Genomic DNA, 14,118 nt, shown 5'->3' on the forward strand with positions numbered 1-14,118 from the left:
ACTCCCTGGATGCCGACGACGGGATGTCGATCAAGGCAGCCCTCCCGCACCTCTCTGATTCGAGAGGGGTTGGGTTAAATGCAGAAGACACATTTCGGTTGAATGCATTCAGTTGTGCAACTGACTAGGTACCCCCTTCCCTATTATATAACTGTTCCATACATAACATTCAAATTCAACTCTGTGATTCCGGAACACAAGACTGGAAATAATGAAGTCATTATTATTATTAAACAGTCATTAAAGGTTTTGTTCTCTTTCACCTCCACAATATCCATCTCTCTTCCCCGTCTTGCTCACTTGTTTTTCTACCCTCCATATTCCCTTTCTGTCTAATTATTCCTCCCCTATACTCAATTTCACTGCGGTCATCTATTCTGTACTAGCTAATTCTGCAATACTGCTCTAGCCCTCTACCCTTTCATCCTCCCACCTCTCTCTCTCTCTCTCCCCCCTCTCTTGGTCCTCACTCGTGGTGATTCGGACCATGCCAGATCCCTCAGCTGGAAGCAATTGGATCCTGAATCCCTCTGCATTGCAGTACTCTGAGTTACAGTTCATATAAGGAAATCAGTCAATTGAAATAAATTCATTAGGCCCTAATCTATGGATTTCACATAACTGGGAATACAGATATGCATCTGTTGGTCACAGATACCTTTTAAAAAAAGGTAGGGGTGTGTATCAGAAAACCAGTCAGTACCTGGTGTCACCACCATTTGCCTCATGCAGCGCGACACATCTCCTTCGCATAGAGTTCATCAGGCTGTTGATTGTGGCCTGTGGAATGTTGTCCCACTCCTCTTCAATGGCTGTGCAAAGTTGCTGGATATTGGCGGGAACTGGAACACGTTGTCGTACACGTCGACCCAGAGCATCCCAAACATGCTCAATGAGTGACATGTCTGGTGAGTATGCAGGCCATGGAACAACTGGGACTTTTTCAGCTTCCAGGAATTGTGTATAGATCCTTGCGACATGGGGCCATGCATTATCATGCTGAAACATGAGGTGATGGCGGCGGATGTATTGCACGACAATTGGCCTCAGGATCTCGACACGGTATATCTGTGCATTCAAATTGCCATCGATAAAATGCAATTGTGTTCATTGTCCATAGCTTATGCCTGCCCATACCATCACCCCACCGCCACCATGGGGCACTCTGTTCACAACGTTGACATCAGCAAACCGCTCGCCCACACGTCTGCCATCTGCCTGGTACAGTTGAAACTGGGATTAATCCGTGAAGAGCACACTTCTCAAGTGTGCCAGTGGCCATCGAAGGTGAGCATTTGCTCACTGAAGTTGGTTACGACGCCAAACTGTAGTCAGGTCAAGACCCTGGTTAGGACGACGAGCACGCAGATGAGCTTCCCTGAGACGGTTTCTGACAGTTGTGCTGAAATTCTTCGGTTGTGCAAACCCACATGTGGAGGTCAATCAATCAATTTTATTTTATATAGCCCTTCGTACATCAGCTAATATCTCGAAGTGCTGTACAGAAACCCAGCCTAAAACCTCAAACAGCTAGTAATGCAGGTGTAGAAGCACGGTGGCTAGGAAAAACTCCCTAGAAAGGCCAAAACCTAGGAAGAAACCTAGAGAGGAACCAGGCTATGAGGGGTGGCCAGTCCTCTTCTGGCTGTGCCGGGTGGAGGTTATAACAGAACCATGCCAAGATGTTCAAAAATGTTCATAAGTGACAAGCATGGTCAAATAATAATCAGGAATAAATCTCAGTTGGCTTTTCATAGCCAATCATTAAGAGTTGAAAACAGCAGGTCTGGGACAGGTAGGGGTTCCATAACCGCAGGCAGAACAGTTGAAACTGGAATAGCAGCAAGGCCAGGCGGACTGGGGACAGCAAGGAGTCACCACGGCCGGTAGTCCCGACGTATGGTCCTAGGGCTCAGGTCTCTCAGTTGGCTTTTCATAGCCGATCATTAAGAGTTGAAAACAGCAGGTCTGGGACAGGTAGGGGTTTCGTAACCGCAGGCAGAACAGTTGAAACTGGAATAGCAGCAAGGCCAGGCGGACTGGGGACAGCAAGGTGTCAGCATGCCCGGTAGTCCTGACGTATGGTCCTAGGGCTCAGGTTCTCAGAGAGAAAGAGAGAACGAGAGAATTAGAGAGAGCATACTTAAATTCACACAGGACACTGGATAAGACAGGAGAAGTACTCCAGGTATAACCAACTAACCCCAGCCCCCCGACACATAAACTACTGCAGCATAAATACTGGAGGCTGAGACAGGAGCGGTCCGGAGACACTGTGGCCCCATCCGAAGAAACCCCCGGACAGGGCCAAATAGGAAGGATATAACCCCACCCACTCTGCCAAAGCACAGCCCCCGCACCACTAGAGGGATATCCTCAACCACCAACTTACAATCCTGAGACAAGGCCGAGTATAGCCCACAGAGGTCTCCACCACAGCACAAACCAAGGGGGGGCGCCAACCCAGACAGGAAGATCACGTCAGTAACTCAACCCACTCAAGTGACGCACCCCTCCTAGGGACGGCATGAAAGAGCACCAGCAAGCCAGTGACTCAGCCCCTGTAACAGGGTTAGAGGCAGAGAACCCCAGTGGAGAGAGGGGAACCGGCCTGGCAGAGACAGCAAGGGCTGTTTGTTGCTCCAGAGCCTTTCCGTTCACCTTCACACTCCTGGGCCAGACTACACTCAATCATATGACCTACTGAAGAGATAAGTCTTCAGTAAAGACTTAAAGGTTGAGACCGAGTCTGCGTCTCTCACATGGGTAGGCAGACTGTTCCATAAAAATGGAGATCTATAGGAGAAAGCCCTGCCTCCCGCTGTTTGCTTAGAAATTCTAGGGACAATTAGGAGGCCTGCGTCTTGTGACCGTAGCGTACGTATTGGTATGTACGGCAGGACCAACTCGGAAAGATAGGTAGGAGCAAGCCCATGTAACGCTTTATAGGTTAACAGTAAAACCTTGAAATCAGCCCTTGCCTTAACAGGAAGCCAGTGTAGGGAAGCTAGCACTGGAGTAATATGATCAAATTTCTTGGTTCTAGTCAGGATTCTAGCAGCCGTATTTAGCACTAACTGAAGTTTATTTAGTGCTTTATCCGGGTAGCCGGAAAGTAGAGCATTGCAGTAGTCTAACCTAGAAGTAACAAATGCATGGATTAATTTTTCTGCATCATTTTTGGACAGAAAATTTCTGATTTTTGCAATGTTACGTAGATGGAAAAAAGCTGTCCTTGAAACAGTCTTGATATGTTCGTCAAAAGAGAGATCAGGGTCAAGAGTAACGCCGAGGTCCTTCACAGTTTTATTTGAGACGACTTTACAACCATCAAGATGAATTGTCAGATTTAACAGAAGATCTCTTTGTTTCTTGGGACCTAGAACAAGCATCTCTGTTTTGTCCGAGTTTAAAAGTAGAAAGTTTTCAGCCATCCACTTCCTTATGTCTGAAACACAGGCTTCTAGCGAGGGCAATTTTGGGGCTTCACCATGTTTCATTGAAATGTACAGCTGTGTGTCATCCGCATAGCAGTGAAAGTTAACATTATGTTTTCGAATAACATCCCCAAGAGGTAAAATATATAGTGAAAACAATAGTGGTCCTAAAACGGAACCTTGAGGAACACCGAAATGTACAGTTGATTTGTCGGAGGACAGACCATTCACAGAGACAAACTGATATCTTTCCGACAGGTAAGATCTAAACCAGGCCAGAACTTGTCCGTGTAGACCAATTTGGGTTTCCAGTCTCTCCAAAAGAATGTGGTGATCGATGGTGTCAAAGGCAGCACTAAGGTCTAGTAGCACGAGGACAGGTCCTGGGCTGGCGTGGTTACATGTGGTCTGCCGTTGTGAGGCCGGTTGGACGTACTGCCAAATTCTCTAAAACGACATTGGAGCCGGCTTATGGTAGAGAAATTAACATTCAATTCTCTGGCAACAGCTCTGGTGGACATTCCTGCAGTCAGCATGCCAATTGCACGCTCCCTCAACTTGTGGCATTGTGTTGTGACAAAACTGCACATTTAGAGTGGCCTTTTATTGTCCCCAGCACAAGGTGTACCTGTGTAATGATCATGCTGTTTAATCAGCTTCTTAATATTCCACAGCTGTCAGGTGGATAGATTATCTTGGCAAAGGAGAAATGCTCACTAACAGGGATGCAAACAAATTTGTGCACCAAATTTGAGAGAAATACGCTTTTTGTCCATATGGAAAATGTCTGGGATCTTTTTTATTTCAGCTTATGAAGCATGGGACCAACACTTTACATGTTGCGTTCATATTTTTGTTCAATATAGTATATCCCCTCACCTTCCCTACTCCACCTTCCTCTCCGCTCCGGGGTAAAGTTTCCCCCAGGTACAGATCTAGGTACAGCTTCCCCCAACCCTAACCTTAAACATTAATAGGGGAAACTTCACCCTACACCTTCCATACTGCCATTGGGACTGTTGTGTTCAGGCTTTTAGACCCTCAAGTCAAGAGGGTTAACGAAGAAGCCCGTTTACTCCTACTGCTGTAGTGTAAAGTACTCCCTCAGTGCTTGCCTGTCATTGGCTGAGAGGGAGGGGTTGTAGGTCTTCCTCAGGTTACCTGGAACTCCTCCCAGAAAGACTGAAACAGGTGATGTCATGTTCTTGTGGGTGGAGCTTGGAAGATCATTGAATAACACAAAGTCAGCGTCTGAGAGACTGACCATTTTGTAGCGTCTGAACAGTAACTCTGTATAGCTGATCTCTATGACATGTGGCTCAGACACTTATTTTCATTATTTGGGTGTTGTGATTAACATTAAACTCAGCAGAAAGGATGCTGGTCAGACAGTAGTGATTCAGCTCTTTTCTTAGACTTCTGGTGCGTTCAATTGTATATCAATCTATTCCTCTGCCCTCCTCCTGTTAGTTATGGTTGTGAGGTCTGGGGTCCGCTCACCAACCAAGAATTCAGAAAATGGGTCAAACACTAAATTGAGACTCGGCATGCAGAATTCTGCAAAAATGTCCTCAGTGTACAACGAAAAACACCAAATAATAATACATGCAGAGCAGAATTAGGCCGATACCCGCTAATTATCAAAATCCAGAAAAGAGCCGTTAAATTCTATAACCACTTAAAAGGAAGCGATTCCCAAACCTTCCATAACAAAGCCATCACCTACAGAGAGATGAACTTGGAGAAGAGTCTCCTAAGTAAGCTGGTCCTGGGGCTCTGTTCATAAACACAAACAGACCTCACAGAGCCCCAGGACAACAACAACAACACAATTAGACCCAACCAAATCATGAGAAAACAAAAAGAGAATTACTTGACACATTGAAAAGAATTAACAAAAAAACTGAGCAAACTAGAATACTACTTGGCCCTAAACAGAGAGTACACAGTGGCAGAATACCTGACCACTGTGACTGACCGAAACTTAAGGAAAGCTTTGACTATGTACAGACTCAGTAAGCATAGCCTTGCTATTGAGAAAGACTGTCGTAGGCAGACCTGGCTCTCAAGAGAAGATAGGCTATGTGCACACTGCCTACAAAATGAGGTGGAAACTGAGCTGCACTTCCTAACATCCTGCCAAATGTATGACCATATTAGAGACACATATTTCCCTCAGATTACATAGATCCACAAAGAATTAGAAAACAAACCCAATTTTGATAAACTCCCTTATCTACTGGGTGAAATCCAACAGTGTGCCATCACAGCAGCAAGATTTGTGACACAACCCATATTTATGTTGATTTATTTTCCCATTTGTACTTTAACTATTTGCACATTGTTACAACACTGTATATATACATAATATGACATTTGAAATGTCTTTATTCTTTTGGAACTTCTGAGTGTAATGTTTACTGTTGATATTTATTGTTTATTTCACTTTTGTTTACTATCTACTTCACTTGCTTTGGCAATGTTAACATACGTTTCCAATGCCAATGAAGCCATTACATTTAAATTGAAATGAATTGAGAGAGAGAGAGAGAGAGAGAGAGAGAAAGAGGGAGAGAGAGAGAGAGAAAAGAAATACACTAGCTGACGGATAAATGACCTAAACACTGGTCTGTGATATTAGCAGGATGTCAATCGCCATGTAGCATCTGTGAGGACTACAGGAAACAGAGGGGGGATCATGTTCACATCGTTGCGGCTGTAGTGGAGCGTGTCGAGAGCTTCAAGTTCCTCGGTGTCCACATCACTAAATAATTAACATGGCCCACACACACCCACACAGTTGTGAAGAGGGCACGACAGCACCTCTTCCCCCTCAGGAGGCTGAAAAGATTTGGAATGGGCCCTCAGATCCTCAAAAAGTTCGCTGGTGATGGTCTCAGATAATTTCGTATTATTCTGTACTAAATCCGAGACACTCCATTTAGTATGATATGTTACATTTCGTATGGTATGAATTAATTTGTGGATGTCCATCACCCATTTCGTATGATATGTTATGCATTACAAAACGTACTATATGTTACGAATTTTCTAAATGTATGATATGTTACGAATTCTAGCTAGGTGGCTAACGTTAGCTAGCTGGCTAACGTTAGCTAGGTTAGGGTTAGGGGTTAGGGCAAAGGTTAGGGTTAAGTTTAGGAGTTAGGTTAAAGGGTTAAGGTTAGGGTTAGGGGAAGCGTTAGCTAAAAGGGTTAAGGTTAGAGTTAGGGGAAGGTTTAGCTAACATGCTAAGTAGTTGTAAAGTAGCTAAAAAGTAGTAAGTAGTTAAAAAGTTGCTAATTAGCTCAAATACTAAAGTTGTCCGTGATGAGATTCGAAATCGCAACCTTTTGGTTGCTAGATGTTCGCGTTATACGTTTACCCATCCACCCCAACCAACCACACTCCTTTTGTTTTTTCCTTAAGTAACCATCTGTCTTATGTAACCATACCAAACGTAACATATCATACTAATTAGAGTGTCCCAGATTTACATTTAATTTGTTACGTCTAGTCTGTGAGACCAGGCAGCAAGGTGCTACAGAGGGTGGTGAGTACGGCCCCATACATCACTGGGGCCTTCCTGCCATCCAGGACCTCTATACGAGGCAGTCAGAGGAAGGCCCCCCAAAATGTCAGACTTCAGCCACCCAAGCCATAGACTGATCTCTCTGCTACTGCATGGCAAGCGGTACCAGTGCACCAAGTCTGGAACCAACAGGACCCTGAACAGCTTCTACCCCCAAGCCATAAGACTGCTAAACAAGACTGCTAAATAGCTAATCAAATGGCTACCCAGACTACCTGCATTGACACAGTTTTGCACAAACTCTTTTGAACTGACTCTATGCACACACACTGGACACTGACACCCCAAAACACAAACACACACACACACACACACACACACACTTTCACACTCAGCACATACGCTGCTGCTACAGTCTATTATCTATCCTGTAGCCTAGTCACTTTACCCCTACACATACAGTATGTACAGTACATAGCTACCTCAATTACCTCGTACATCTGCACATCGACTCGGTACTGGTAGTTCCTCTATATAGCCATGTTATTTTCTACTCTTTGTTGTTATTCACTGTATATTTATTCCTCGGGTCACTATTTAATTTTTAATTTTTAATTTTTAATCTTTAACTCTGCATTGTTGGAAAAGGACCGTAAGTAAGCATTTCACTGTTAGTCTACACCTGTTGTTTACGAAGCACGTGACAAATAACATTTGATTTGATTTTCTCTTTATGCTAATGACACGTCTCTGACAGAGCAGAGCCAACCCTGGAACCCTATAGCTGTGCCTCTCCTTCCAGACTGATACGCCTCTCTCCAGGACTGTATCAATCATAACTTCCTGTCCCTGCATTCCCCCTCTTTTCTCTCTGCTTTCTACTCTCTTCTTCTCCGTCTCTCTCTCCGAGACTGTATCAATCATAGCTGCCTGCCTTCCCCCTGTTCTCCCCCCCCCCCCCCCCCCATATCTCTCTGTCAGTTTTTCTGGTATCTGACTCTCTCTCCCCATGACTGTATAAATCATAGCTGCCTGTGCCTGCATTTCCCCTCTATCCGTTTTCTACCTATTTCTGTCTCTTCCCGATCTCTCTCTCTCTCCTCTGGAGCGGAGGCTTATGGGAGGAGACTCGGAGGGTTTGAGGAATGCAGACGAACTGACATGTTGTGCACTGGGGGGCACATCAAAATGTAAGGCCTTATCTATATTTAATTCATGATGTGTGTGTGTGTGTCTGTGTGTGTGGTTAGGTAAATGTGTGTGTTTGGAGAAGGTGGTATTGGTTTTCTATCTGTCTGTCCCAATCCAGACTCTGCTAGCTGGGCTGCTGCAGCCTGCCGCTCACCAACCTGGTCTCAGAGCATTTTGTATTGTTCTGTATGTAAATTGAGACACTCCATTTAGTATGATATGTTACGTTTTGTATTGTTACATAAGAGAGATGGTTACTTAAGGCAAAAACATAAAGAGGGTGGTTGTCAGGCGTATAACACAAATGTCTAGCAACCCAAAGGTTGCGAGTTCAAATCTCATCAAGGACAACTTTAGCATTCTAGCTAATTAGCAACATTTCAACTAATTTTTTGCGATTTTACAACTACATAGCATGTTAACTAACCCTTCCCCTGACCTTAACCCTTTTAGCTAACCCTTCCCCTAACCTTAAACCTTTAACCTAACTCCTAAACGTAACCCTAATCTTAACCCCAAACCCTAGCAACATATTGTACGGTTTGCAAATTCGGAACATATAATACGAATTGTAACTCGTAACATATCATACGAAATGGCCGATTGACATCCACAAATGAATACATACCATACAAAACGTAACATGTCACACAAATGGAGTGTTCCAGATTTACGTAGAGAATAATACGAAATGCTTTGAGACCAGGTTGCACTCACTGACATGTCTCCTGCTCTGAGACTGGGGCTGGATAGAGCAGGCTAGTCAGAATGGGCTAGGCCTCCCGAGTGGCGCAGCGGTCTAAGGCACTGCAGCCGGCCGCGACCGGGAGACCCATGAGGCGGTGCACAATTGGCCTAGCGTCGTCCGGGTTAGGGGAGGGTTTGGCCGGCCGGTATTTCCTTGTCCCATCGCGCTCTTGCGACGCCTTGTGGCGGGCCGGGCGCCTGCACGCTAACTTCGGTCGGCAGTTGTACAGTGTTTCCTCCGACACATTGGTGCGGCTGGCTTCCGGGTTAAGCGAGCAGTGTAGCTTGGCAGGGTCGTGTTTTGGCTCTCGACCTTCGCCTCTCCCGAGTCTGTAGGGGAGTTGCAGCGATGGGACAAGACTGTAACTACCAATTGGATATCATGAGAAAAAGGGGTAAAGAAAATTAACAATGGGCTCAATCAATGCAGTTCCAGTCACCATGATTTACTGACAGCCACTAACACATTTGCAAACTAGTGAGGACACTCGGCATAGTAAAAAGTACAATAACGAGCCTCATAAATTCACTGACAAAACAAGTACATTGTTTACTTCAAAACCATACAGTACAAACAGCCCAACATCAATCAAACTGGACACGTTTTTGACATTTAAAGGTAATTTCCCGATTGAGCCGACGTGCAGCGTTTACTGTGAATGCGGTCTCGGCGAACGCGGGAACATTGCCTTTAAATGTCAACGCGGGAACATTGCCTTTAAATGGATCTTCCATGGTCCCGATTGAATCTAGGCCAAAGTGTGCTGCTCATATTACGTTGTGTTTGTGGAATAACTACTTTCAGAGAGCAATGGTGAAGAAACTGGTCGAGAGCGTGTAACATTCCAGAATCATAACAGAGAATTCTGTGATTGCACCAAATGGGAACAGTGAAAGCTGAACATAGTCCTGATGAAAAACATTCCCCACATCACACTCACGCACACGCACACACACACACACACACACACACACACACACACACATACATACATACATACACTTCACGAGGTCCAACTCTCCCTGCCAGGAGTGTGTTCATCTAATCATCTCTCCATATGTGCACCATTACTCTCCCTTTTCCTTGGCAAAACACACACACCTTGTTCTTTTTACAGAAAGTGATTCCAGCCAGGACTGAAGTTAAACTCACACGCACCCAGATACCACACACATTCACAGAAACACACACACCCGAATAATGCGAGCAAGGGTATTTTCACAGAACAGCAACCTACTGCCCTGACATGACAAGCAATCTTCAAATGTCTTCAAAACATTTGTTCATTTGTTTTAACAATACGGTGTGTTTTGGTAAGATGTATTCCATTGGAATCTTATTGGAATCTTATCTCATTCAACACACTTTGGTGATGTGTTAAACAAATAAGAACCCTGATGAGGAAAACATATACAAGTATTCATTTGAACTATCTTACTTCTCAAATGTCTTTCAAGTAACTGAGCTGAGACTCACAACCTAGAAATGGACAAACGCTATTATGACAAAAAGCTGAATTGTACCATCGTGTGGTCAAAGACGGTTTTGAAGAAAATATAGTTTGGGCATTATGGCTACCAATGCTTTGGATACAGATTAAGTAATTGCTTCCCCCTTGTGGACCTATATAGTCAACACAACATTGTTCAACCAGACAGTTCTGGAATATCTATCAACCCAACAAACTACAATCCAGACCTTACAAATGTAACAATTCATAGATATTGACATAGGCTTTTCCAGAAATAATGATACAACCCAATATGACAAAAACATTTAATTATTTAATATTGATTTTGCCATACAAAACATCTGTGCAAAAATCTTACGACAAATACAAAGACAAGGCCTCTTGGTCAATAGAATATTCTGCATGTAAACCTTTCTTATGAATACACTGTAATACTGTAATCTAAAAAGGTTTTATGAAAAGACTGTCCTAGAAAAAGAAACTGATCTAACATAAAACAACTGCACAAGAATGATATTTTGCCTAAGACAAAATAGCCAGTCCCAAGATTCACAGTCTTGTGTTTAAGTGGTTTTGAACTGGTATATATGCACACTTAAATTCATATACATTTATCAAAAGATACCTGTATAAAACTCCAGATACCTAGGAAGGTAAACCTGCTTTAGAAAAAAAAAGATAAGTGGAATTTAAACAAACCAAAAGCTTTATCTAAAGAGCAGGTTTGTACCTCTCGACAGTATCGGACTAATTGACACATCCTAGAACATTCCAGGATAGTAGACTTTGTACCTTGATAAAAGATAAGGACGCACTTAACATTACAGAGATGTGTATTATACCAAAGTTAACATGGAAGGCAAGTGCTACCAAGGGGAAACCGATGATTGTCCTCTTTCTGTACAGGCAAAGGGTGAGTCTTTTTACTAAACAGTTGCATAGCAACAAACACATTCAACTGAGGTGAAATATACTGTATTGTAGCTGCTTCTGTGAGCTGTGTGGTAAAATGTGGAAGGATTTCTGATTCACCCCCGTATTTTATCAAAAGACTTTTCATTCATTCAGTCTATAGTAGAACATAATTTTTTACATCATGGATAGTTTTGACAAATAAGTTGTAATGATCAGCATACATTTATTAGTCCCACTTTTATATATCATAAAAAAAGACAATAAAATGATTGATCAAAGACTGCATAGCCAATGTAAGAGCCATATTGCATAGCTGCTAGTACCATTAGAGGATCAGAAAGGGGAGGAGACACATGGACACAGACTGGCGAGAGAAGCATGGCTGGTTAAACACTGTTCTGATTCAATCCTAGTATCTACAGTATGTCATTGACATACGAGTTGATAGAACCCTGTGTTGAGAAAGAGAGAGAGTCTAGTGGAGGTACATAGTTGTGGAGAGTGAGGCTGAGAGTATGAGTGCTATGTTATTGCATAGCGTTGCCTAGGTAGGGCCTCATTCCTTCACCACAGGCCGCTTTGAAGTCAGATCAGAAGTCTTTGAAGATCACATGTCCCTAGAGGGGGGCTTAGACTCCTGGAGGAGAGGTGCGCTGTAGGGATGGCAGCCAGGCAGATGTGCTGACGCAGGCTCAACTGAATATACAGTCCAACTGACAACACACCCGGGGACTCCAGCTGCTTCAGTACAGGGCTCATCCAGTCCAACCAACAGCACACCTGGCTTTGGCTGCAGAACATGGCCCCTCCAGCCCAAGCAACAACACACCCCACTGCAGTACATATTGTAGCTACCAGAAGTGCTTCAGAAAATCAAGAAGGGCCTGATTCAGAGTTTAGATAAGCCTGTGCAACTCACTTTCGCAGAAATCATTCTGATTTCAACGGGAGTCTTGGAAGATTTATTGACGTCAACGGGAGGTTATTCACAATGACGCTGAGTGATACAGTCATTATATTGACAGGTGTGTTATTGTTGCCATCTTTTTTGTTGTTGTTGTTCTTTGAATATAAATCTTTGCATCTCATTCATTCAGGATTTACGTACATGTATTTACAAGTAGAGTAGAAAGTTGAAACAATAGTTATAATAACTTTCTTACAAAAAACTAAACAAAAACATAAAATCAACCAGGTGATATATAGTACAGGTATGTATTGTATTTACAGGTCTGCCGTAATGACCGATTCGCTATACATGAGTCTGTTGGCGTCGGCCAGCAGTGCGGACGTCTGAGAGGGGTCCATCTGTTGCAAAGCCTTCTGGGACATGTGTCCATACACCTGCATGGTCCCGCCCCCTGGCAGGGCAGATATCGCCACGCAATGCGACAGCAGCGGCGTGTTCGCATCCTGATTGGACCCCGTGGAGGGCACGCTTGTCACGTGACCGGTGCTGGTGGAGCCGCTAGCGCTGCTGGGAGATCTGCTCTTGGGCGGGGGGAGGTGCTGCACCACCCTGGGGGGGCCCTGGGCCTGAAAGTGGGCCGCAGGGAAGGCAGCGTAGCCTGGGGGGATGGGGTACCCGTTGACAGGGATGAAGCGTTGGTGTTGGTTCTGGGCCATGGGCGCTCCATGGGTCATAGGGGTCCAGCCTGCCATCTGGTGGCCTGGATGACCTGGCGCAGGCATCCCCTGGGCTGGGTAGAGGTAGCCTGCAGCGGCGGCATAGCGCGGGTTGCTGAGGTTACTGACCGGACTGGCGCTCAACGAGGTGGTCTGGGTCGTGGCGTTGCCCCCGCCTCCTGATGGAGTACTAGAACTGGCATGGGATGACAGCCCCTCCCAGGCCCTCAGACGACCATGGATATCTTTGAAACGTGGTCTTCTCGTCGGGCCCTCCTGCCAGCACTCTGTCATCAGGCCGAAGACCCTGGGGGGGCAGTCCTCTGGGCAGGGCAGCAGTTGGCGTTTCCTCACCATCTCCATGACCTCCTGGTTACTGAAGCCATAGTAGGGCTGCAGGCCGTAGCTGAAGATCTCCCACAGCACCACGCCAAACGCCCAGATGTCTGACTCCGACGTGAACTTTCCATAGGCAATGGACTCTGGAGGCATCCAGCGGATAGGGAGTAAAGCCTTGGGCTGGACTCTGGAATAATAATAATAATACAGTTATTTATACCATTTATTTTTAAATACCCAAAGTTAATTTATATACTAAAATCAGCAAGATTAATCAAAATCAGTGTGAACGTAAAAGCACACTAAACATAACAGCAATGACAAACTAACCAGGTGAATACACTAAACAAGGAAATAGTAAGCCCCATGCATTGAATGCACTGACTGTAAGATGCTCTGAATAAGAGTGTCTGCTAAATGACTAAAATTCTCAAATGTAAATGTAAACATGCCTGTAGTAGTGGGAGGTGTACAGGTCTAGGGTTAGGGAGACAGTGAGCCATATACACTACCAGCAAAAAGATTGTAATCAGATTACAGATACTTTTGAAAAACTAGATTATTATTTATTGGATTACTTTTAAATGTTTTTGAAAAAGAATTATACATTATGACACCTTTCTGTTTTCTCAATTCATTTCAGCATTGAAAAAATGTGCAAGTTTAAGTGTCTTCCCATAGAGCAAGTAATCTTTGGTTCAATTACTTGAATTCCATTTGAGACCAAACCCGCTGTTTCTCTAGAGCGAAATCAAATCATTCACAAGATAAATCAAGTCAAGAACTATGTGGGACGCTGGGTTGAAGGGAGTTGCAGTTTTCACTGAGCAAATATTCAACCTAGTTCAGCGCAGAAATG

The 14,118-nt window shown here is 44.3% G+C and overlaps 1 protein-coding gene across 1 annotated transcript in view; it reads right to left on the bottom strand.

The window, feature by feature from the left end:
- Positions 1-11,105: 11,105 nt before the first annotated feature.
- Positions 11,106-14,118, bottom strand: part of LOC311149156 (inactive tyrosine-protein kinase transmembrane receptor ROR1-like) — a gene marked incomplete at its 5' end in the record, with an annotated part of 56,626 nt that continues 53,613 nt past the window's right edge. Inside the window, one exon of the mRNA XM_084186242.1 lies at positions 11,106-13,446. Coding sequence (XP_084042368.1) covers positions 12,519-13,446 — 928 coding nt within the window. The 3' untranslated portion in view covers positions 11,106-12,518. The remainder of the gene's footprint in view (positions 13,447-14,118) is intronic.

This window comes from Coregonus lavaretus (genome assembly GCF_964263955.1).
Source record: "Coregonus lavaretus genome assembly, chromosome: 21".
NCBI classification, from domain to species: Eukaryota; Metazoa; Chordata; class Actinopteri; order Salmoniformes; family Salmonidae; genus Coregonus; species Coregonus lavaretus.